Source organism: Trachemys scripta, chromosome 1 (assembly GCF_013100865.1).
Source record: "Trachemys scripta elegans isolate TJP31775 chromosome 1, CAS_Tse_1.0, whole genome shotgun sequence".
In the NCBI taxonomy this organism is placed as follows: Eukaryota; Metazoa; Chordata; order Testudines; family Emydidae; genus Trachemys; species Trachemys scripta.
Window position 1 is genome coordinate 196,241,637 of NC_048298.1, and position 26,934 is coordinate 196,268,570.

At 40.8% G+C, this 26,934-nt stretch overlaps 1 protein-coding gene across 8 annotated transcripts in view; it reads left to right on the plus strand.

Moving 5' to 3' along the window:
• The window catches only part of CASK (calcium/calmodulin dependent serine protein kinase), a 398,672-nt gene that overhangs the window by 194,714 nt on the left and 177,024 nt on the right, over window positions 1-26,934 (plus strand). For all 8 annotated transcript variants that reach the window (XM_034754125.1, XM_034754152.1, XM_034754160.1 and 5 more), the window contains exons 4-5: window positions 6,119-6,196; window positions 14,533-14,605. In XM_034754125.1, the coding sequence (XP_034610016.1) occupies window positions 6,119-6,196; window positions 14,533-14,605 (151 nt within the window). The remainder of the gene's footprint in view (window positions 1-6,118; window positions 6,197-14,532; window positions 14,606-26,934) is intronic.

Below are 26,934 nucleotides of genomic sequence, written 5' to 3' on the forward strand. Positions count from 1 at the left end.
CTCCCCGGTCCCCTAAGTTCCCTGTGCAACAGCCGCCCAGCAGGCTATCAGTTGCTGTCAGTTCAGCTGTCCCTCCCCCCACAGCCATGTGCTTCTCCTGCCCACTACCTTGGAGCTGCTCCCGGGAGCCTCCTGCTTGCTGTGTGGATGTGTGGGGGGGAGGAAGGGACGAGGGGGGGCTAATGTCAGGGTGTCCCCCTCCCCCCTGCTCCTGCACCCCGCTTATCCCATCTCCATAGAGCAGGGGGGACACATGACAGGGCTCAGGAAATGCGCATCTCTCTCACTCACACACACACACTAACACGCGCGCACACACACACACAAAGGGTGTGTGTCTCTGTCTCTGTCTGCCATGCTGTCTCCCCGCCCTCCATTCGTGCTGCCTTGTAGAGTGTGAGGCTACATTAACAACAATGAGTTAACCCTTGAGGGCTCAGCCAATTGCTAGTTCATCATTTAGCAGTAAGGCATTTCCTGGGAAATATTCCACTCTCTTTCACCCTCTGATCTCATCACCTCAACCAAGCTTCACAGTCATCATTGCTGTGTAGAGTATTAAATTGTTTGTTTAATACTTACACTCTGTGTGTGTGTGTGTGTGTTTGTGTATATATATACACACTACACACACCTCTACTCTGATATAACGCTGTCCTCGGGAGCCAAAAAATCTTACCGCGTTATAGGTGAAACCACGTTATATCGAACTTGCTTTAATCCGCCACCAGAGTGTGCAACCCCGCCCCCCCCCCCCGGAGCACTGCTTTATATCCGAATTAGTGTTATATCGGGTCGCGTTATATTGGGGTAGAGGGGTGTGTGTGTGTATATATATATAGTCTTTTGTCTGGCAAAAAAAAAATGTTTCCCCTGGAAACTAACCCTTCCATTTACATTAATTCTTATGGGGAAATTGGATTTGCTTAACATCGTTTCGCTTAAATTTGCATTTTTCAGGGACGTAACTACAACGTTAAGTGAGGAGTTACTGTATAATGAAGACACAGCCCACATGAAATGTTACATAAAACATAGTGTTACTCAAAACCCTGCTACAGAGTATTTCCTACTCCCTGTATGAGCGCCATCTCATGCCATCACACATTTGAGTGCTGGGGATATACAAGGAAGTGTTGCCTTTCAACTACAATGACATCTTTCTCTCCACATCATCAATGTGTGTCAAGGACTCTAGCTTACGCTAGATTCTTTCTTAACCAAAACAAAAAATAAACATTTTAATAGAGTGTGTAGCATACGTTGGTTATTTTCTGAATTTTTAGACAGTATTGCATGCTTGTCCATCAAGGTGTTCTGGCATGGTGTTGACATGGCCTATCCCAACCTGAAAAAAACTGGGGGTTAAGACTTCTTGCACCTCTATTTTTCCAATATCTCGAGTCCTTAATACTCTCATAAAATACAACTTTCATGTAGTGAATCCCTCTAGTTTCTGCAAAAATTGTGTTTTAGTTGAAGTACAAGTTGAGATGTTGCTATAATGATTGGTTTACTGTTTAAGCACATAGAATTTTCTGTGGTTTGCCATAGAAGAGACTAAGATTCCATCTCGCAAACTCCACAGTAACAAAGACTTTCATCATAAATTTTAAACTTTAAATTCAGCTTACAGTAAGCTTTCTTCATGGAAAGCTTATCAGTTAAAGTCTCAGTGAGGAAAAAATACAGACACAGTATGGTTGTGCTAGTGAGATTGATGTAGTTGAACTGATTGAATAAAATGTAGAAAGCATTACTGCTCACATGCTGTAGCCCATTTTAACAATATCAAGACAATTTCAAATTGACTTTAATTTTCAAAAATAAGGGAGATTTTCTTCTCACTTTTGAAAACTGCCGTTTATCTGTAGGAAAAGTATTAAAGTGAACACATTTATTTTTGGAGTAGTACAATCTTAAAGATAGGAGTATATAGGAGAAGAGCTTTTGAGAACACAATGTGTATTCTAGATGTACATATTATTGTAAAGAAACTATTACTTGATGCTTGTCTGATCCCTCTTCTTGGGGAAAGTTTGTTTTTAGAATAGTTGTGACTGGACAACGCTGGTAGTGTAGGGAATCTTCAGATTTCCCTGACCTCAGTAAATAAAGTTTTAGGGCTGGCTGTAGGATGGAAACTGGTGGTAGTATTCAATTATCTACACTATGGGCACTAGTCTGTTAACTCATCTTAGTCATACATGAGGTGAAAGTGTCCTTAGTGATTCTTTTAGCTCTGATGCCATTGCTCTTTGACATCTATCTTTGATACCACTGGATTTTGATTCATCTGCAATTCCTAGCAGGTCTGGATAGAGTCACTCTTGTGTGGCTTCTATACTCCTTCGTGAGAGGTCTGAACATAGTTATTCTGAAGGATGTCATGCCAAAGACCCTTCAGGGTTCTACCTTGTCACTTGTCTAGCTCATCATAGACCTGTAGGAGGGTTAGAAGGGCGCGTTGGCAGAAGTGTCTCAGGAGAGCTGACACCCAGCTTTACATCATCTCCACTATATCTGGCCATGGCATTGCAGTACAGAGTGCCATGCATGACACTCTGTGTAAAAGATTGGGATTTGCATAAGGGCAAATTAAGACTGACAAGACTGATGTAATATTGCAAATATAGGGGAAACAACTAGAAATACCCTAATATAGTTTTGCAATTTGTAGGGCTAGTTAACTCTAACATTGCTGCTGGATGCTCAAATAGCAGCTGTGGCCAATAGGATTTTTTTCCTGGTAAGATGAGTGCAAGTTTCCTTTGGTTGCAGACTTTTTACAGTTATCCATACTTTTGTCCACTTACAGCATACTCTACATACGGGTTCAGCTGAAGTTGGTGTAGGTTACATCTGTGCACTTAAGTGGAGCTTTGTGTTGAAAGCATGTTACTGTGATCTGAACTGGATGCCTTTTAGTTTCTGGCTGGCTTGCAAGGTGTTGTTTGAAACTATAAATGATTTAAAATCTGGATGCCGGAAAGTCTGCCTCTCCTGTGATGCAGTGCCGATGCAGTTGTGATCAGTTGGAGGTGCTTGAATAATACCTCCTCCCTTTCAACCACCCTAACACTTCAGCCTCCCTTTCGAAAGGCCTGAGAAAAAGAGTCGTCATCTGAACACAACTGCAGAGGCACTACATCAGGGGAAAGGCAGACTTTCAGATCACAGCAACCCTCTAGAAAACTGCTTACAGGTCACTTTCCATACGGGGTCTTCTATGCTGATACTTGCTTCTCTCTTGGTCTGCTAAAGCTTGGATGTGTAAACTTTGTAGACATGCTGTTAAGCAATGGATGTACTAGTCAATCTCCTTAGTTCTGGAGAATATTGTACTGCTGACAAATGGAAGCTTATTTATAGTCTGTTTATAAAAGCAATATTTTCCATGAATCCACAAGTGTCTTATTTCTTCTCATTGAAAATTAGATTACCTTACAGCTTGTGTACACTTACAGTGCTGCAGTGGCACTGCTGTAGCACTTAATGAAGACACTACCTAGACTGACAGGAGAGCTTCTCCCGTCAGCATAGGTACTCCACGTCACTGAGAAGCGGTAGCTATGTCCACAGGAGAAGCCCTCCCATCGACATAACTCTGTCTACACCAGGGGTTAGGTTGGTATAACTGTCGCTCAGGGGTGAGGATTTTCCACACCTCTGAGCAACATAGTTATACCAATATAAGTTTATAGTGTAGACCAGGACCTAGAGAGTATAGGCAATTAGTTGTAGTCATGTCAGTCCCAGGAAATTAGAGAATATCTGAATACCTGAAGAAGAGCTCTGGGTGACTTGAAAACTTGTCTCTCTCTCCAACAGAAGTTGGGTCAACAAAAAATATTACATAGCCCACCTTGTCTCTCGATGGGCAGTTAGGTAGGAAAAAAAAAAACAAGGAACCAGTGAACAGAGTCAACAATGTAATGTGCACTGCCATTGTTTGCGAGTGAGGGAGCCTGTAGGGGGTGCTAAACTATCTGATTGACTTTTACATCATCCCTATGGAATACTAGCTGGAGAGACTGTTGCCTTTTTGGACTATATGGCTGAAAGTTTCTATTTAAAATTCATTTTCAATAGAATTTCCTCCTTGGAATACAGTATCTGAATGAGATTGCCTTGCATACAACTGCAGTCCCTGGTGTAAATACAGTTACACTTGTGTAGCTTCATTTTTTCCTCTGTGAAAGAACTTGTAGGATAATATGTAACTGGATGTTTGCTTTGAGGGTCCTGTTGTGTATGGTACCATAAGATTGTCTTTTTCACACCTCTTGTTTAGCGTATATACAAGAGCAGTAAGGGAGATGCAAATTTGGTATGGATTGCACTACCCGTAGTATTTTGAGAACACTGCTGTATGTCTTCATTTAATTTGACTCATGCTTTGGTTGCTTAGCTTCCCCTACTGCCTACAATAGCATGTAAATATCTCCAATGGCGGGTGATAGGACACTAGATGGGGAGGGCTCTGAGTTACTACAGATAATTCTTTCTTGGGTGTCTGGCTGGTGGGTTTTGCCACATGCTCAGGGTCTAATTCATTGCCATATTTGGGGTCGCAAAGGAATTTTCCCTTGGGTCAGGTTGGCAGAGACCCTGCCCTCTGCAGTATGGGCCATAGGTCACTTGCAAGTTTAAACTAGTGTAAATGGTGGATTTTCTATAACTTGAAGTCTTTAAACCATGTTTTGAGTACTTCAGAATTCAGCCAGAGGTTAGGGGTTTATTTCAGGAGTAAATGGGTGAGGTGCTGTGGCCTGCAATGTGTAGGAGGTCAGATTTAGATTATCATGATGGTCCCTTCTTATTTTAAAGTCTATAAGTCTTGGGCCCTCCAGCTGTGTATCCAACTCCAGATAGCATCAGTGGCCAAGAGGGCTTTTTCCATTTGCTCTGAAGTAGGGGATTGCAGCCATTTGTCCTGGACATGGATCCTGCCATAGTATCCATGCCTCTATTTCCAGCTGAATTACTGTAAAGCACCCTACATTGGGGTACCCTTTGGAGATCACTTAGCTTAAGATACTACAAAATGTGGACACCTGCCCTTTTAAAGGAGCTTCCCACATGTTGAATATTACGTCATCAGTGCTCCAGAACTGTGCTGGCTTTCTAGTTCATTTTTTAGTGTTGTTCAGGTTATTTATTTCTAACCTATAAAGTCCTCCTATGGTCTGGGGCCTGTGTGTTGGAGAGACTGCATCTAACCGTGGCAGATGAGATCAGTTGGATTGCCTGAGCAGACAAATCCTTTGGCCCTCAGGGACCAGCTGGATGCTTTTGTTGGCAAGATGTTGGTTCTAGAATTAGTTTTCCCCCTAGGTCTGACTGAGCCTGAATCTGTTGACGTTAGGGTATGTTGTAAAGCGCGCGGGGGGGGGGGGGGCAACCTACAGCCCACGAGAGCATTTCAGAAGGCCCACGGGCTGCTCCAACACTATATACTAACAGCTGATTCATTAGCGTTTTGTCATCACGTTTACATCATTTTAGTTTACACAAGTGTATAAATAGACAATACTGTACATAGAAACAGCCTATCTAAATACATCCAAAACAAGCTGAACTTAAAATATAAATCAATACAGGTGACTTTAAATCTTATTAAAATATGTAGAATCTGTTTGGCCCACACAAGTGCATGCTTAGGTTTGTGTGGCCCTCATGTGCAAAAACTTTGGGCACCACTGCTGTAAAGGCTCACTACTTTCCCAGACTTTTAATGCGGTTGGGGTAGGAGTGAGAGTGTTGAGCACCTGAGATGTTTTGGATTGGAGAATTTTTAGTTGACATAGAATCATAGAATATCAGAGTTGGAAGGGACCTCAAGAGGTCATCTAGTCCAACCCCCTGCTCAAAGCAGGACCAATTCCCAGCTAAATCATCCCAGCCAGGGCTTTGTCAAGCCGGGCCTTAAATGACAGTTTGGATATAGTTGCTAAATGAGTTTTGTTTAATTATGAATTGTACCTGCATCTAAAGCACTTTTGATATGAGCATTATACAAATGGAACATATTTCTGAAATATTTTACTGTCGTTTGACTTGGCAGCCTATTATCTGTTTTCTTACAAGAACGTTTTTCATATCTTTCTATCTACAGTATGGATGGAGCAGATCTGTGTTTTGAAATTGTAAAGAGAGCAGATGCTGGTTTTGTGTACAGTGAAGCCGTAGCCAGGTATGTACTCTAATTTTTAACTAATCCCTCGGGGTAAAGAGGAGGGGGTGGAATAAGTAATTTCAGTTACACTAATTTGTGGTTAAAAATAGATATGCTATAAATAAGTCTGTTTGCACAGATTCTTATAGGGCAGGGGTTCTCAAACTGGGGCTCATGACCCCCTAGGTGGTCGCGAGGTTATGATGTGGGGGTCACGAGCTGTCAGCCTCCACCCCCAAACTCTGCTTCGCCTCCAACATTTATAATAGTGTTAAATATAAAAATTGTTTTTTTTTAATTTATAAGGGGGGGGGGATCGCACTCAGAGGCTTGCTGTGTGAAAGGAGTCACCAGTACAAAAGTTTGAGAACTACTGTTATAGGGAGATCTGTAGTAGAGCGTTTTAAAGGAAACTATGTATAAAAATGGTCCTTCATACATGAGCTGTGCTTCTCAATGGTTGATGTGATTGTTGGATTGTTATTTCAAAGTCAATATTTAAGTCTTTGTCTTTACCTTTTTATGAGTGTCACACTGGGTGGGGTTTGATGGCTAATGGGCCTGGTGGGACTAAACATTTCATTTTACTGCTGGCACGCTCAGCAGCTTTTAGTAGTGTCAAGCTTATCCCTGTACCTGTGTTTCTAAGCCATTTAATTTTTTTAACTTTTGTAGTTGCATGGTAGGCTAAAATGAAAGTGAACTCAAAGCTGTTAACGGACAATGAAATCCCATATTGCTAATATTCAATTGAACGTTCTTTTTAAAATTTACGTACTTCCATGGACTCCTCTTGGGTACCTGTAGAACTCTCACCTGCGAGATGCCCCGTCTTGGCCAAGTATTTTAAAAAACAGTCCTGAACAACCTGAGCTGCCAGAGGTTTCACTTTAAACCCTGGTTTCCTGCCACTTTTTCAGGAGTTGAGGCACACCTCTGACTGCTTCTTCACTCCCTGCCTCGGCCTAATGCTTTTTTGGCTTCTCCACTGAATTAAACTGCCTTAACTTGCAGTACCGGGATTCATCTCTTGCAAACCATAACAGTTCCATGCATGGAGAAGCGATGGAGTAGGGCTGAGGAGGGAGTGGAGGTAAGAATGAGGTGGTATGGGGCTGTGAGGGAGCAAGTCACAGGCAAGGGCTATGTGCAGCAGCAAAGAGTAAAGGGGATCACCTGGGGATGGCTAAAGAGCATTGAGTATCTTTCCCTGCTGTAGCACTGAACACTTTACTGCCTTTTCCACTTGATAGATCTGCTATGGTTCTCAGCATGAAGATTCCCCTCTAACAAGCCATAGTAGGTCTGTCAGGTAAAGAAAAGTGCTCGTGTCCCCTGCCTACTTATTTACTAATGTGTTCATCCTAGCACGCTCTGCTCCCTGTAGCCCATGCTGAGCTTAGTCGGCTTCAATGACCATTGACTCCTGCTCCTTTTTTCTGTGCCAGGAGGCCCATAGCAGAGAAACGTTCTCCATCTGCTTCCTTGATATCTGAAAAAAGTATGTCAGATACTGTCATATCTTTGTTTAGACTTCACACTTTTTTCCCCAAAATCCTACGATGCTGGTATGTTTTACAGGATTAACTAATGCAGAAAATTAGAAATATGTAATTGTTGGAACTAAGCCATACAGACCCAAAAACATTAGACTAGTAGGGAAAAAAAGAATTCCAAAATAAATTATTCATGTTGAGAATTCTAAGCAAACTACAACTGAATAGACTATGAAAATTATCTAGAATACTGATGTTTATCCTCATTTAAATATATGCAAGTTTGGCAATGATCTGTGTGAGGTTTTAACAGTAATTTAAGGGATTTAAACTCTGCTTTGTGTAAAACATAATACAGTCAACTATGGAGCTGCTGGGGTGGTCTCAGCAAGTACTTAACAGCACACAATAACATTATGCAACAGTTTAGAACAAGAAATAAATTTTAAAATATATTGTATTCAGTTGAAACAATAGCATTTGGAAGACAAGGAAGCAGTTATTCAGACTATAATTTAGCCAGGCTATTGGGCCTAAATTCCTTTCTTAGGCCTGGTATACACTAGAAAATTAGGTTGGCATAAGTATGTCGCTCAGGGTATGAAAAATCTACACCCCCGAGTGGGGTAATTAAGCCGACCCAGGTCCCCATGTACACAGATGTAGGTCAACAGAAGAATCCACCTCCTCTCGGGGAGGTGGATTACCTGCACCGTGTTACAGTGGCACAGCTGTGCCCCTGTAGTGTTTTAATTATAGACAAGCCCTTAGAATCTTTAAGGACCACAGTGGGTAAGGACACTGATTTTACTTGTTGTTCCAAAATCAGCAGCACTTAACACTCTGCTTGGCATTAGTTCAGTGTGGGGCAAGAGTGCCACCTAATGAATCAAACTTGTAGGGAAAGGGCTTGTTTTAAGCATAAGTAACATAGGCAAGTTAGCCTGAGGCACCAAGTAGGCAAAATGACAAGCAACATAGGTTGCTTCCATTTGCAACTTTCTGTGAAAAGAGCTTCAGGCAGATTTACACTGACTAGTATTAGTCAGTTTTTATTTATATCAGGTTCTTTATACTGAAAGTTAACTGCAAAGACAAAGCAATAATTCTAGTCAGTTTCTTTTTGCAGTCAGCTCTGCCAGTAAGGCCTTTGAATCATGCAGAAATTGATATTTCGCTTTGAGGTAAAGACTATAAAGGTTTATGTCCTGGAAGGGGCTACAGAAACTGATTAGAATCATAGAATGCTCTGCAATAGAGTTTAAATTTGATGTAGAATGAGAGAAGAAGCCAGCAGAGGGGCTCCAAGGAGGCTGACATGATCAGTGTGTTGGGAAAGAAAAATAACTTTTAAAATTGAATGTATTTGAGCTGTAAAATAAGAGACGAGGAGGCTGGAAAGGAGAAGGTTATAGTTTTCTAAGTGAGAAATGATAGCATGCAAGAGTTTTAGCGTGAGAGTGATAAAGTAGCAAATTTGGGAGATATAGGAGGAGAAATATCTGCACTTGTGTTTGGCACAAGTCTAGATATGAGAAACAAAGGAGGTGAGTAGAGTTGAAAATGACCAGCGCTTGACCAGGAAGGTGATGAAGTTGTAAAAAAGAGAAAGTGAAAATAGAAACAGGAGATGTTTTAAAAGAGGATAAGATGCTCAGTTTGACTTTTAACTTGAGAAAATGGTGTGATATCCAAAAAAATATAAGTGAGAAAGGAAGTGATATGAGATTGGACCAGAGGGGCCAAGTTCAGGAGGGGAGATGAACAGTTGAGTTATCAGCAAAAAGTGGTAACTGAAACCGTGGGCATAGATTTTTGTAAAAATCTGTTTGAGTGATAAGGTAAGTCAGTTGGAGTTGGGAGTGAAACTCATAAATTCTGGGCTTCTATTTCTGCGCTCATTTTTCTAGACCTTGTAGCTTCATAAAATCTTAGTTCAGTCTGTTGGATTCTTAAATGTACACACAATATTACACATATAAATAAAAAAAACATACTTCATAGTTCAGTGAATAGCCAAAGTCTCTGTAGACTGAGCAGAAAACCCAACAGCAGAGTCTGTAGACACCAAGCTGAAGACACCAAAGAAATTCTGTTATGTGCACTGAAGTGTGTGTGTGTGTGTGTGTGTGTGTGTGTGTGTGTGTGTGCGCAAAATAAACCTTTAGATTGAAATTCTCCCTGATCTCTATTGATTTGAATTTATATCTAATCATAGGTCTGGAAGGGACCTCGAGAGATCATCTAGTCCAGTCCCCTGCACTCATGGCAGGACTAAGTAGTATCTAGACCATCCCTGACAGCTGTTTGTCTAACCTGCTCTTAAAAAACTCCAATGATGGAGATTCCACAACCTCCCTAGGCAATTTATTCCAGTGCTTAACCACCCTGACAGTTAGGAAGTTTTTCCTAATGTCCAACCGAAACCTTCCTTGCTGCAATTTAAGTCCATTGCTTCTTGTCCTATAAGAGGTTAAGATGAACAATTTTTCTCCCTCCTCCTTGTAACAACCTTTTATGTACTTGTGTAATCTGACACTTCTCAGTGAATTGTTTGCTGTTGCTGCTTTGGAAGACTGTTCTTTGGAGAACTGCATATGTGTTGGTGTGAACATAAGGTCTGCCAAAAGGTGGCTCTAAATCCCCACCACGTTGTAATAAAGTGAATTGATTGACAAGTATTGGAGAGACTTGTTGTTTCCCTTATATATATTATTTTATAATGTGGTCTCATTTCATTAATATGCCCTTTAAATGTGCATGATATATTGGGTTCTGTGAGTGGTCGAAGTGCTAAACATGGGATAATCACAGAATGTGTGGAACCAAGATCAGAACTTGTAATGAATCCTGTGGTCATCCATTGGATCTCTATAAATAAAAAGTATTGTTTACTTCTTAACGTAGACTTCTTGAGGCTGTGACAGTCCCTTCCTCTATTTTGTAGGAATGCTGTCAACGAAGTCATTTTAATATAACCTCATTTCTATCATAATACTTTTGACTTGTTATCAAATTTTATGTAAAATTGATTCTGACAGTAGTGCATATTCTGTGTTGTGATGGTCATGCAGTCACATAATAGCTTACTTAGCTTATTTTACAGTTTTAACTATCCAACCCTAAATTTTAAATTGACTCAATTTCAGGGACTAACATTCAAAATATTTGTCCTTACTTGCATGCTTGCCTAACTTTGTCACTGAGTATAGACTCCAGGGAAATAAGTATGTGATGAATCTGTCCTGCTTGAGACAAATACCATGTACAATTTGCAAAGAAGTGTGAGAAACTTTTAAATAAAAACAGTTCATTGCTAAGTGAGTGTAGATTTTAGAATTTATTACCTCAGTATACGTGGCATCTCTGCTCATGTGAAATGCATGGAAGCTGATAATTTGTCACTTTGTCTACAAGAAGATCCTATTACCATATTGCTCTCTTAAATACAGTGGAAGATCCAAAAGTTTCTTCACTTGTTTAGTGCTTTTCATGCAGTCACTTAACTCAAATTCTAATTTAGAATACAAGATTAAGATAAATTGCAGATAGGGTTGCCAACTTTCTAATCACATAAAACCGAACACCCTAGCCCCGCTCCCCACTCATTACATTCCCCCTCCCTCGGTGGCTCACTCTCTCCCACCCTCACTCGTTTCAGTGGGCTGGGGCAGGGGGTTGGGGTGCAGGAGGGGGTGAGGGCTCTAACTGGGGGTGCAGGCTCCGGGATGGGGTCAGAAATGAGGGGTTCAGGGTGCTCCAGGCTGGGGAAGGGAATTGGGGTGCATAAGGGGGTGAGGGCTCTAGCTGGGACTGCAGGCTCTGGGGTGGGGTTGGGGATGATGGGTTTTGGGTACAGTAGGGTCCTCCAGGCTGGGGGGGTGAGGCAAGGGATTTGGAATATGGAAGGGTCTGTGGGTTGAGGCAGGGGGTTGGGGTGTAGGAAGGGGGATGTGCTCTGGACTGGGGGTGTGGGCTCTGGGGTGGGACTGGGGATGAGGGGTTTGGAATGCAGGAGGGGGCTCCGGGTTTGGGGGGGCTCAAGGCTGGGGCAGGGGGTTGGGGCACGGGGCGCAGGTTTACCTCGGGTGGCTCCCGGTCAGCGGTGCAGTGGGGCTAAGGCAGGTTCCCTCCCTACCTTGGCTCCGCACTGCACCCCGGAAGTGGCCAGCAGGTCCGGCTCCTAGGCGGGGGAGGGGAGGGGGGCAGGAGTCTCCGCACGCGGATCTTGCCCGCAGGCACTCCCCTCCCTCCCCAGCTCCCATTGGCCATGGTTCCTGGCCAATGGGAGTGTGGAGTCGGTGCTCGGGGTGGGGAGCTGCGGGGGCTGCACCTATGGACAGGGCAGTGCACAGCAGAGCCGCCTGGCCAGGCTTCCACGTAGGAGCCAGAGGGGGACATGCCGCTGTTTCCCGGAGCCGCTTGAGTTAAGTGCCGCCCTGAGCCAACCCCCTGCCTCAGCTTTGATCCCCCTCCCACCCTCCGAACCCTCAGTCCCAGCCCGGAGCGCCCTCCTGCACCACAAACCCCTCATCCCCAGACCCTGTACCCCCAGCCAGAGCGCAACCCCTCCCCCCACCCCGTGCCCCAGCCCTGATCCCCCTCCCTTCCTCTGAACCCCTCGGTCCCAGCCCAGAACACCCTTCTACCCCCAAACCCCTCATCCACAGCCCTCACCCCCGTCCGGAGCCTGCAGCCCCAGTCTGAGCCCTCACCGCCTCCCACACTCCAGCCCCAATTTTGTGAGCATTCATGGCCCACCTTACGATTTCCAAACCCAGATGTGGCCCTCGGGACAAAAAGTTTGCCCACCCTTGGGTTAGGTAGTGGTGTGAAGCCCTCTGTTTTGACTTTATCGGAGATGTTCTAAGTTGGAAAAAGAAGCACAATATACTTTCATTGTTTCATTATTCACTAATACAACTTCTCTTGTATGCATGCTCTATGTTGTCTCTAGTGATAGTTTAATTAATGTATTTTGTGAACTTGAATTTTTACCTAAGGCCTTGGCTACACTTGAGAATTCACAGCGCCGCGGCAGCGCTGTGAAGCACGAGTGTAGTCACGCCGCCAGCACTGCGAGAGCTCTCTCGCAGTGCTGCAAGTACTCCACCTCTCCGAGGGGAGTAGCTTGCAGCACTGCGAGCGAGCGTGCAGCGCTGAAGGCGCTGATTACATTGGCGCTTTACAGCACTGTGCTCCGGGAGGGGCGGGCGTTTTCACACCCCCGAGCGCAGCAAGTTGCAGCGCTGTACAGCGCTAGTGTAGCCAAGGCCTCAGAAATGCTGCCAAGTAGTTTATCAATTTGACTTTTACTATTGACTATTCTAGTAGAAAATCATGCTAGCATGCTGTGTCCATTGTGGTTGGATTAATTTTAAGGGGCATTCTGCAGAATAATGTTGCAAAGCAATTGAGTGAAGGGAGAGAGAGAGAGTGAAAATCTAGGACCGTAAAATCTAGAGTCAGGTATAAAAGCTTTTGGGATGAAAAGGGAGGGGATGAGTTAGAAACAACTGTCTGAAGCAAAATGATCACTTAGTTAAAACTACCTCAAAATACTAATAATTCACTGTACAATTCAGTATAATTTTCATTGCTTATATAGCATTATATAGTATTGTTCATTGATAGATCTGAAACCACATTATAAAAGTGAATAAATATCAAAATATTTATTTCACAGATGGAGAAACCAAGGTGTTGAGAGTTTCAGGCCAAAATGTAAAGAAGGGTTCCTTCATTTTGGGGTTCCCAAATTGACATATGCTGACAACCTACAGCCCCTAATGACATCGGTTGAATTTGTGAGTGCTTAGCACCTTGTGGATATCAAAGTGGAAATTAAAAAATTAACTTAATGTATTTGAAAATTTGAGACATTATTATTTGCCCTCAGTCATTCCAGTGAGCCAGTCGGAGAGGTCAGAATGAATCCAGGTCTCCTGATGTCCAGATCAGTGCACATTTTCCAAAGAGATCTGTAGAATTGAGGAAGGGACATTCTGTAGAATTTAATAAAAGTTTATGCAGAATTCCTGTGCCCCTATTATTAGCATTCATTACTGTTCCATAGGGATTAAAAAAAAAAAATGACATTGAATCAGGATTACAAGTCTAAAATACAGTCCCACAGCCTGAAATGAATCCTGCTTGAGGTTATAATTTAGTGTATACTAAATGTAAAATAAGCAAATATAACGCCTATTAAATGTATTCATGGATTTGGCAAATTCATGTGCATATGTATTGTTATCACAAAATGTAATTGTTCACAATGTAATTGTTGTAACTGACTGAATGATCCTTTACTTAACTAGTTGATTTTCAGTTTTCCTCTGTACCTTAACTGTTAATCTTTTACATAATATTTTGATCTTTTCTTGTGTATTTGTGATTTGCATGTATTGATATGCAGTGTGTTCATTCCTATAACAGTGATTCTGTTTCTTTATTGGATTAGTAGAAATAATTGAATATTAGGAAAAAAGAAAGTGCACTTTAATAGTAATAATATTGTACTCTATTTTGTTAGCATAAACTTATTATAAATTACATTTTTAACTGGGTGGGTGGGTTTTTTCCTAAAAAAAAAAAAAAAAAAAATTAATGGTCAAAATACCCTTCAAATTTTGAAATGATTAGAGACATCAGTGTTTACAATTTATTTTTATTACTCATTCTTATGAATATATAATTCCCACTCTAACACTTGGCATATTTATAATTGTGGACTTTAAAGGTAAGTTTTGTAATGATAGTTTTGTAGGTGGGAGGCTGAAAACTGAGTGCACTGTATTTATATAGTATTTTTTCACACGTTTGTTATATAGTCTTAGACATATTTTGTTTTTACAGTCATTACATGAGACAGATACTGGAAGCTCTACGTTACTGTCATGATAATAACATAATTCACAGGGATGTGAAGGTAAGTCTTTTCTCATTTCCACAATAAACATCCTGCCTGCTTTGAAAGCTCTCTGTAATTTAGGGTAAAATGGGAGTTTGTATGCAAGAGAAACATAATTGGTGCTAGCAATGTTGATACTTTAAGGAAAATCTCTTGATTTTGTCAGCATAAAAATATTTAATAATTCTTTATTCACATGTTAAATATGTATGTGACCTGTAATTTAATTTGAAAGTCATTATATGACTTCCGAGTGCTGAATATTCACATAATTTCTGCTTGTGAATTTTCTTTTAAAGAACATTTGAGATTTACCAAATTGTATAAATTAAACTGAAATTGGTAGATTTAATTACTTCATCATTTTGACAGCCTAGTGACCGTGTTCAGCAAAAACTAAATCTCCAGAGATGTTTGTGCTTAAATGAAATGTCTGTTATATTACCTTTTTTTAAGCTAGTCAACTAATTTAAAATACTCTTCTAAACATTTCACCAATTATCAATAGATCCTTTACATGTGCACACGTTATTTGGAAAAGAAGAATTTTTCATTTTAAAAACAATTTATGTACATAATCAAAATTCCATGTTTTCCATGTTCATTAAACTAATCTCTGGAGTGAGTTTTGGTCAGTTCCTATTGCCTAGCCAAACAGGGCCCTGGTTCTGATCGAGGACTCTGGTCATTAATGGTAAATAATAATTTATGCTATTCACATAAAAGGTTGTGTTAGTGAGAAAGACTGGAAGACTTTTTTTGCAAATTTCCTTTTTAAGATGGATATTTCCACCAGTCTTCCCTAATAGGTTGTGTCCATCCATACTGAGACAAGGGGCAGTTCAAGCACTTTGATGTGAACATAGGACTGTAAGCCATCACATTCTGCTTCCTGACAGAAACTTCTTTCCAAACTTACGTAGATAAAACACATCAATTCAGGAACTGTACACTTTTTTATCCTTTGTATAACGTACAAACTGTTAAGGCAAGCAACTTTGAGAGTCCTCACAGAAAAAAAAAATAGCTGCATCTTTGTAGAACTACATAGCTCTTCAGATACTGAGCATGGTTTCGTTTGGTAGTGGTGGTAAGTCATAAAAAAAAAAATCTCAGGTAAGAAAGGTTTGACTGTTTCACTTCATCAACACCCCCGTTCTGTACTGTTGAGGAGAACTGAGGAGTGAAGGAAGGGAAAAGGAGGATAAGGAGAGGAAATAATGAGTAAAATGTGAAGGGATATCACCCAAACCTGTTTCTTATTGAAGGAGCCCCATGTGGAACACCTGTTTTTTCTGAAGGATTCATCTGCAAAGGATTAGGACATAGTTTGTTATAATACTTAGTCCTGCCCTGAGTGCAGGGGACTGGACTAGATGACCTCTCAGGATCCCTTCCAGTCTTATGATTCTATGGTTTGGGAATGTTTAGCTCAAAGACCAGCTGGTTGTTCTGCAGATGTCTCCATGCTGATCCTCTTGCTGCCAAAGAAGCTGCAATAAAATGGATAGAATGAACTTGGATGTGCTTTAGGGAGGAGTTTCTCTGTTGCTTTTTAGGCTTCACTGGTAACAGTAAATCATCTCTCCAGTGAGGGTGGCTTTAATGCTTTTGCACCAGGTTAACTTATTTTGGCAGTGAGGATTTTTGTATTTTAACACCAATACACTAGGAGTGACATTGAAAGAAAGAGAAATGTTTAAAAAAAAAAAAAAAAAGAAGCTATTCTCCTCAAAGCTAAATTGTGCTCTATTTTATTTCTGGTGCGTAGGATCTGGACAAAAAGAAAGGAGTATAGTCACTTCAGATGTGTAAACAAGAGCATTTACTTTTTTAATGGAAACAAGTCTACATGGGGACTTAGGTCGGCTTAGCTATGCCACCCAAGGGTGTAGATTTTTCACACCCCTGAGCAATGTAGTTACACCAACCTAATTTTCTAGTGTAGACCAACCCTTAGTTAATATTGGAATACTATCTTCAACCATAAGGGGCTAGAAATAGGAAGGAAGGAGCAATGCAGAGGACAATTGTGAAGCTATGATTATTTTTTTTTTTTTTTAATTGCAGCAGTCATGGAATCCCATGATACACTAACAAACATATGAAGAGCCTTCTGTTCAGAGTATTGATTAGTAGAGCTGGATGAACATTTTCTGATGGAATATTTTAAACCTGACAGTTTACAATTCCAGTAGAGTTCTTTCTTCATTGGACCAGGCCCCCTGCATTGTCTAATTTTCTAGATGAACATTTCATGCTAGCAGACTGGTATCTGATGTGATCATTGACCCCCGTTTCTTGCAAGTCTAAGGCCTGGTCTACATTTAAAATTTAGGTCAACATAACTACATTACGTAGGAGTGTAAAGAATGCACACCCCTGGCTGAGATAGCTATACTGACCCAACTCCGGGTGTAGACTCAACTAGATGGACGGAAAAATGCTTCAGTCAGTTGGGGAGGTGGAGCTCTGCAGCGTTGGAAAAACCCCTTCCAGTGCTGTAAACTGAATCTACGCTACTGCAGGATTATGCAAGTATAGCTCAGCACCATAGTTGTGTCACTATAATTTGTTCAGTGGCCTAGGTTGGGAGACTAGAATTGTGGGAGAAACCTGTTAACTGGATGTCTTTGCTAAAATGCTGAACACTGAAATAGCTGCTAACTAAATAGTAGCTGTTTGGTTTCAGTTTTTAAAAAAAACTAATTGAAATGAATGGGGCAGTTCAAACCTCTCATAGCTACTGTTTATACTGTATGCAGACTCAGAAAAACAGCAATGGATCAGTTTTCACTGACTCCATTCATGTTTCTGGTTATCTAGAAACAAAAAAATCTTATATTCCACAGCAAAGGGAAAGGGCAGAAATGCCACCTCTTGCCACAGAACTGTGAAATTCCTGAGGCTCTGGCTATATCCTTTTAAAGTCAGAATAAGTCATTCATATAAATGGGTGGCGGTGGTGTTTAAAGTCAGTAAAGAAAAGAAAGAATAGCCATTGTGTATAACATTAACCTCACCTTTAAGTGTCCCAAGTCTAGTAATCTGCTCTTTGTTTCAGTGGCAGAACTGTTAGTTTTTAGTATTCAGGGGGAAAATCTTGACATAAAAAATTATGAAGCACTGAGGGCCAGATTCAGTAAAATAACTATTTTCCATGTCATCTAGCTTTTAAAAATATCAAAATCAAGCAGTGTTTTTATTGAATCTGGTGCTGTGTATTACAATATATCAATCTGATTGCATGGTTGGTTGAACATTTCTAGTGTTCCAATCTGCCAGTGAATGTAATTTACACTTTACCCCAAAAAAAGTTCTTCAAGAAGCTATTGTGGAAATATAGTAATTACATGTTCAGGGATAGAATCCTATCATAGATTTAAAACATCTAAGAAAATAAAAATAAAGGAACCACTCTCTTCAATGCAGAGCAGTTAAAAGTGAGGTGTTCCTAAGATTGTTACTAACATGTACAGTGTGTTACCTATTCACCATCTTCTACATTTATAAAATAAAGTTAAATGGCAAGATTTGTCAGCAACACACAATTATCTAATTAGTAAAATCTGTGGAGGAGAGTAAGGAACTGCAGAATGATCAAATAAATGGAGTGACTAGGCATCACTGTTTCTGATAAAGTTCACCTTAGACAGGTATAATTTAAACTGATTTTGCATACTGAGTTCTCAGTTAACTGCAATACCTCAGGATAGAGCTCTAGGTATCACTATACAGATAATGTTTTCAAAGGAAGCTAGCAGTCTAAATGACCAATGTCCATTTTACCTGAATAGATTGTGTAAATATTGTCTATAAAGTGGAATGAGGCGCATGTGCTTTTGGTAAATAAAGTATTAAATAATGTAAGATTACCAGTGCTCTATCCACTTTGCACTTTTAAAGTTTGCACTTGTTGGATTACAACTCACTCAGTAAAATCTGGTGTACACCTGAAAGTTATACTGGTATAACTGTTGGGTAGGGGTATGATTTAAAAAAAAAAAAAAAAAATCATGTAGGCATACTGGTACAAGCCCTAGAGTGGATGCAGTTATACCAGTATAGTTATTCCCTATTCCTGTGTGGAAAATAACTGTGCTGGTATAAAGTGCCTTTCTACCATAGACATAGTTTGACTGCTATATTTCAGGGAGCGGGCAGCATGCATGCTCGCTGAAGCCAGTTCCCCTTGCTCACTGGTTCTCTTCCTCTGCCTGGGATGGTACCTGCGCTGCCGGTGCTGGGGGAGGGCACGGGACAGCTTAATGGGAGAGCCCAAACTGCTGCTGTCCACTGTGGCAACCTGAGTGCGGGAGTTGCGGCCACTCCGGCACTGGCTGTTGCAGTGGTGCTGCCTTACTGGTGCCTTCAGGTGCTGCTGTGGCCATTTTCCTGCCGGAGCTGCTGCTGCTGCCAAGGGGAGACTGCATGCCGGGCTCCTGCTCTCCCCCCACCCCCTTCCTCTTCCCACGCCACTTCCCTTCTTCTCCTCACTGTCCCTGCCCTATCCACCTCCCCCCGCCCCATCCCCTTCTCTTCCCCATCCCTATCTCATCTCCCATCCCCACTGCCCCTCTTTCTCCACCCAACCCCCTTCCCCCAGCTTCCCTTGCCCGGTCTCCCCCCCCTCCCCCCCGGCACTCACCATTGTACAGAAAACAGGATAGTGGCCATGAAGGATGCCCGTAGAAGGCAAAGACAGTGGGTACTAGGACCTGGCGGGAGGCGGTGTCCAGCTACAGAGGCAGTGACCCAGAGTGGCCACCCTCGGCAGGAGAAGCAGCTCTGTCCTGCCCTCTCTGCTCTCCACCCGGCCCTGGCTGTTGGGGAGAGGGGCCAAGCGAGCCGGTAACATCCCGACAAGAGTTGCAGTGCGGAAGGGCAGAGCCCCCAGCGGGGCGAGCAGAGCAGCTTAGCGCTCACGGAAATTGGGGGGTGAGGAAGGGCAGTCACACGCCCCACATGCACCCCTCCTGCCTCACTTCTGTTTGCGGGGGACAATGCTTCCTTGCCCCACCAAACTACTCCCATCCTTTATACTGTTATCACTGTATCCACACTGAGTGGTACCACTTTAACTATATTGGTATAGTTAAAGCAATACAGCTTTCTAGTGCAGACAGGGCCTAACAGTTGCAAAGCCTCTTATGCATCCCAGGTGAGATTCTAGGTTGTGCCTCTAATAGATGCAGCAGAGAACTTATGGCCCAGAGGGAGTATGGGGTTAAAGTAGCTTCAAGACACTTTTGTACCCTCCTGATTCTGGCCTGTTTTGGGGGCTGAAGTGCCCCTACCATAACTTAGTTCCTGGGCCTGTCTACATTATGTCAGCTTGTTTCCAGCTTCCTATAAGCAACAGTGCTACCCAGAATCTCTGCACTGCTAGGTGCTACATCCCAACCTCAATGTATCCCTCCTGCCTCCAGCCACATCCCTTATTCCAGGAGGTAAGACTGGGTCCTCAGAGGGTAGGCTGTGGCTCTCTTCCTCATTTCATGCTGTAAGGGGATATCACCAAATGCAGATGACATCAAGAGAGAATATACTGGGGTATCACCTTGAGCATGAACCAGTCACTGGAGGCTGCAGGCATTTAAGGTATAAAGAAGCTGTTAAAACCTTCATCAGTTGTATTGATATGCATAAAGCACTCAGCTGCTATCATATGCCTACATACTATACAAGTTTTTGTTTCTCATAAATATTGCCTTTTTTTGATGGGTTTCCCAGGAAGGATGATGGGAGGAAATCCATCCACTGACAGCATTTGAGACTACCAGATGTTTCACAATGAAGTCTACAAAGCAATTGAGCATAGGTCCCAGATGCTAGGCACTAAGGCTTACACCAAGATTTAGCAATAGGGTTGGGCGCAAGCCCCAAAATGATTTCACTATGTTCTCCATAATTGAAATAAGTCTGGAATCTTCCTCTAAAAGCAGGAAGTACCAGGGTGACTCTCTTACAATTCTTAACTATCAGAGATGTAGCTAATTTTTTTAAAAAATATAACAATAAGTCAAAAAAATAAGTCAATAAGACACTTGACTTATTGTGGTGTCTACACCGTGCTGGGTCGACAGGAGAAACTCTCCTATTGACTTACCTTATGCTTCTTGTTCCGGTGGAGTTTTAAAATATTTCTGCAATAAAACATGCAAGTTTACTGTTTATTTGTTTAACTTATGTATTTTTCTCAAACTAAGATATAAACATATAACATTTTGTGTTGCTGCATATTCTGTAAGCTCATGTAATGAAAATACTTTTTAATAGTTCAAATATAAGAATGGATTAAGATCATAACGAGAACCTTAATAGTAAATTTCCAGATTTTTGTTCATTTGTTTTGCAATTAATGCTCAGACTTAATGTGGTACATAGAGTGTGGGGGCGTGCACGTGTGTTGAATAAAATAATAGTGTACAGTTAGATTATCTGAGTGTCTTGGGTGACACCCAAACCATCAAACAATTGATGTTTTGTCAGATGAATTTGGCCTTTATACAGAGCTTAAATAAATTTAATGTAGCCTAGAGTTGAGAAGGGTTGTGTTTGTTTAAACTGTGCAAAAATCCAAAGAGTAGCCAGTGAAACAGAATAATCTGCTAAAGTATAATCCAGAATGCCTTCTTCAGATAGCAAAAAATGCATCTCAGTAGCTCTGAAACTGATGGAACAGAAAATGTTTTTTCCAAAAAGTACAGCTACATATTATACTGTTACATGGCACCTCCAAAAATCCATATTTGAGGCAGTGGGTTATTGTATACAGATGGAAGTATAGTTTTTTGTGTTAAACTTGTCAGGACAGTATTTTAAGATGAGAGAACCAGACTTTTTTTTATGTTGAACAAGTCCTGATGCTTTTTTGGTGTCTAAATCGAGTATAGAGGTCACTGTAAATATATACACAGTATACTTAAAAGAAATAAAAATCTCTCTTTAGTTTAAAAATAATTGTCTTTCGCAGATTTCACTTTTGTTTTCTGTACTTTGGAGGCAGTTAGATGTTTCGCTGATCACCAGAGTTGAAACAAGATGAACATATGAGGGGCTTTGCTCTAAGCTCCATGGTTTTGACGCTTCTCAAAGACAGGATTTTGTTATGTTCTCGCAGTGAACACTGGCATAATATATCTGAGATACTAATAATTTTGCTGTAGAGGATTTGATTTTACTCCTGTTTTTTTGACTAACGTAAAACAAAAGAACAAATAAATTTCTGAGCTTCACAGGGAACAATTTTGAGAAAAGACACAAAGAAACAATGCTTGTGGATTTTCAATGGTGTGGTGGTGGTTCTCTTGGAAATTTCTATAAAGAAAGACCATTCTTAGTCTCTGCAGTGAGCATTATAAAGTAAATTAGTAGGGGAAAGTATTTAATCCAGCAAATAATTGTTTTTAAAATGTTCTAATCGTTTGTCAAAATTTTAATTTAAAATTACAGCCCTGAACTAAAAAGATGAATATAAAAATCAAAAGGAGAATATTTGATTTACTGCTACTTTACAGAATATTTGTCGTGTTCAGGGAAAATAGTGTGAAGTTTGTAAGAAAACAGACTTCTGCGTGTATGTGTATGTTGAAATAACAGGGCATCACTACTTTGACCTGTAATGATGATTCTGCTAAAATGTTAGTCCAAGCTAATTGATATGCCAGCCATATTTCACCATGAATAATCCCATACACTCCTTCTGCATCTTCATTTTTATTTTGCCTATTCATTTTTATTTATAACATGTAGCATGATGATTTGTTTCCTTTTGTGTTCTTACTCTTAGTAAAAAGAGAGGGAAATTAAAGTATCTTTTACTATTAGTTTTGTTTATAACTGAATGACCTGTCTGTATCAGTAATGCTGGTTTATTTGTGTCTGTGCAGAAGGTCTGGAGAAACCTTATCCTTTTCAGCACAAGTGAACTTGTGACCTGCTCAGAGTTATTATTCATTTTTGCTCTTTAATAAGGTCTTTCCTTCTAAATTTCTGAGAATCCTATCAGCAGGCTCTCACTTCCAATATTCTGACTTCAAAGGAACCTTTTTGTTTTACCTGGGGATGACTGGTTCTGGTACCAGCTACTATGTGAGACTTTTATTCCCAAAGATTATTCGATTTCCAGATCAAGAATGTAATCTGTCCACTAAATACGTGTGTGTATACATATATATTAAATTACACGCAAACTGTGTTAAAAGAATGTTAAAGTTGCAAAGTCTAGCACTGAAAAGGTAGAAAATGCCAGAATTAAAGTTCCCCATGCAACTGCAATTTTGCCCCCTTGTACATTTGCTTGGTGATGCAGTATTTAATTACATGATTATGTAATTTTTTCCATAGGCCCCCTGCCTCATTCAGTGCACAGGTTGGATGAAGCTCACTGAATAAAAGCTCACTGAACAAACAGTATTTTGTATTCTTCCCATGGTTCAGTGTCACAGGCCTTATTTAAACCCTGCACATTGTTTAAACCCTGCTTTAAAGACACAATTAATAATTTCCTCATCTGCTTTTCTGTAGTATCTTCATAAAGACTGACAAATTTATTCTCACAACACCCTTGTGAAGAGAAGGGGTAGTACTCTCTCATTTTGCAGATGGGCAGTGGTTAAGGCCAAAATTGTAAAGGTGTCCACTAACTTTGGGTGCCCAATTTTAGATGGTTAGGACCTAATGTTTTCTGAGTGCTTAGCATTTTATAGCACTTTATATGTTCAAAGTACAGCCTCCCAGTGATTTCAGTTGCCGCAGTGAGCATACAGCCCCATGGTCTCAAGTTGGGCACCCATAAAATGAGGAAGATAGACTACCTGTGAAAAGTTTAAGTGACTTGCCCAGGATCACACAGGCAGAGGCAGAGATAGAATCTATTTCTTCAGAGAAACATTCAACTGCCTTAACTATGAGACCATCTTTTCTCATCGTGCAATCCCCTTCCTCATGTACTGCATACCTTCTAACTTCTGCAGTGAATGTGGCCAGGGTCCTATGTTGCACGACCCTGATTCCTCTTCAGAGCAGGCTCATTCTATGCGGTGTTATGACACAAATATGTTGTGGCTAGTAAGGTGCATGCATTGTGTATCTGTAATTTTGTTTGACTTTTGTCATTAGTCATTCAGACACTGTTTCCTCTCTCGAAAGATGAGTTCTTTGAAGTACATAGGTCCCTACTGTGAAATCACATGACCTGTCACTTCTCCTTTCCAATCCCATCTTTCATCTTTTGGTCCCTCTCCTCACACACAATTGAGATTGGTGTCATAGACAAATGGAGAAGTATTGTGTTGTATGGTCTACCACACCAACCAGTAACCTTCAGTACTTGACTCTGTTAAAACAAATTAAAAAAATAAAAAATAAAAAGACCATTTCTGTCAGATATACTATTCTAATAATGTATTCTACAGCAGGGACCTACTACATTTTAAAAAAAAATTATAAAAATTCCATTATATTGCAGAGACATGGTTGGTGAGGTAACTTTTTTTTATTGGACCAGTTTATGCTGGTGGAAGAGACAAGCTTTCAGGCTACACAGATCTGTTCTTCAGGTACTCGGATTATCACAACTAAATATAAGGTGGAACAAATTGTTTAGAATAAGTGGTGAATTTATATTCTAAGAGACCATTCAAGTTGAAGTGGCCCGTTAACACCTCTCCGGTCATAGGGGAAAAAAAGTGGGCTAGTGGGTTACAGATTGTTGTAATAAGCCATAAATTCTGTGTCTTTATTAAGACCATGATTTTTAGTGTCTTTTGAAGTTGTTGTGTAGGTTTCCTTTGAGAATGAGGACTGATAGGTCAGATATGGAGTGATATGCAGTGTTGGTCTTACGATTTTAGCAAGACAAGGTGGATGAAGTAATATCGTTTAGAAGGAGAGCTCAGTCTAAATCCAGAAGTTAGTCCAATAAAACATACTACCTCACCCACCTTGTCTCTCTAGATATGGAGTGATTGTTTTGTGAGAAGTGTTCACTCACGAGTGATATGGTGTTTTTGTCTTTTATCATTTTTCTGTGTGAGTTCATTCACGAGCATAGTGATTATCTGGTTTCACCCATTTTGTTGAGGCATTTAGTGCACTGAATGAAATACACCACATTGATAGGCAAGTGTAAGACCTGTGGAACTTGAAAGATGTGTTGGGGAGGGGGAGGCATTGGTCAGGGTGGGTATTGATCATTGTAGCAGTGGAGATATGTCTGCAGGTCTGGCGTCTGTTATGACAGTGTCTGGTGCAGCTTTGACTTGGTGGGTCTTGGTGCGTGAGGAGCTTGCTTCTGGTGATGAGTTTGGCAAGGCTCGGGGTGTTTGAAGGCCAGAAAAGGGGGGCAAGGAAAGACTTCTTTCAGGATGTGGTCCCCATTGAGTATGGTTCGTCATTGTTTAATGATACCCCATATGGGTTCCAGGATGGGGTGGTAGGTAGCAACTAGGGGTGTGTGGTTGGAGGGGTTTTTTTCTGTATTGAACCACGTTCTCTCAAGGTATTTGGGTGTCTCGTTCCATGATGCTATCTGTTTCTCTGTGAAGGGTCCTTGTGTGATGAAGACAGTTTTAAGTGTGTTACAGTGTGTATCCTGGGCCTCTCAGTCCTCATCCGCAAAGGATCAGAAGAAGAGCTCTGTGTAAGCTCCAAAGCTTGTGTCTCACCAGTGAAGTTGGTCCATTAAAAGATACAACCTCACCCACCTTGTCTCTCTAATACCCTGGAACCAACACAGATACAACAACACTGAATATAAGAAATTGACAGACTTCTATATTTTCATTTTCCAAAATGAGAGAAATGCAAAAGTGAACATAGTATAAATAATAAAAAATTATTATTGTGTAATTAATTAAATTATTAAAACAAAGGTTTTTTTTTAAATCTAAGATACTGGTTGCAATATCTAAGCAAATTTGTTCTTAAACTAACTGATTTTTAACCTCTTTAAGAAATAGAGAATGTTAATTGCTTGTCTTAATACAAAATCTTTTAATGGTTTACAGTTAAATATGCAAGCAGTAATCAATTTTAATATAAATAAGATTAGAATTAATAGCCAAACAGTAGTGCAATTTCTTATTTACAAAACAATACATATAGATTCTGTATCCTGTTTTCACTATATTCCCCTTGTTCTAAAAAGTGCACAAATGTTTTCTTTAATTTTTGGTGTATTAAAACACTTCCCTGTGTGTGTGTATGTATGTGTATGTATACACACAAGCTAGATCTGGAAGCCATTGCAGCAAACATGGAATCTCACAATATATTTTTACATGTTCTATTTTAAGAGTTTAACTGCATTTTGTAGTCAAATTAGCAATAAAGACTGTTTTCGAGGGAAGCGATACTGGGTGGTTGATGGTGAGCAGGAACTCAAAGGGAAAGGGACAGCAGATGAGGGAGGGAGCAGAGGAAGGGCATGTGTGTGTAATTTTTTTTTTAAACCACATATTGAAAGCGTAATCAATATGTTGAGGATTTTTTTGTACTGCCAGGCCTGCAATCTGAGTCTGGGATCTTGGGACTTGAAATCTAGCTTGATATTTTTCTGGTTTATACACCACTATTATAAAGGTTCTGCCATAAGGGTCCATGTCTCGCACACACACAGAAAAATGGAGATGACCAGCACGTGCAGCAGTTTCAGTTGGGATTCCAGAGAGATGTTCTTATTCCTCCAAATTGGCTTTAGCTTTGCCGCTGTTGCTGTTGTTTGCACAGTTCTTGCCGGAATTACGGCAGAACTTACGGAAAAGTTCCCTTATGACGGAACTTGAACGGAAAATACAGGTAGTAGAGATGAGATACTTTTGTAAAATCCTGGGCATTTCCTACTTCGATCACGTCACTAATGAAGAAGTCCGCAACATCATCACCCAATGCGCTGGGTAATATGAAGACCTCCTGAAGATCGTGAAGAAGCGCAAGCTGAAATGGTACGGCCATGTAACAAGATAATCTGGCCTATCCAAGATCATCCACCAAGGGACAGTACAGGGGAAGAGAAGAAGAGGTAGACAGAAGAAGAGATGGATTGACAACTTAAAAGAGTGGGCAGGAATGGACTTCGCGGAGACTCAAGCACTGACACACAATCATCAGGGGTGGAGACAATTGACTGATTGCTTATCAGTTGATGGTGCCCCAACGACCAGTGCAGTTATGGGAGTGGTGGTGATGATGATTATAAAGGTTCTCTGAAGAAATTCTTCTCTTTGGTAAATATGTGCAGACCCACTATGTTCAGCAAACCTAACGATAGTCCCTTTTTGCAATATAACCACATTTAAGAAAGTGTCAAAATCATAAAACAATTTTCATTCTGTGTGTCATTT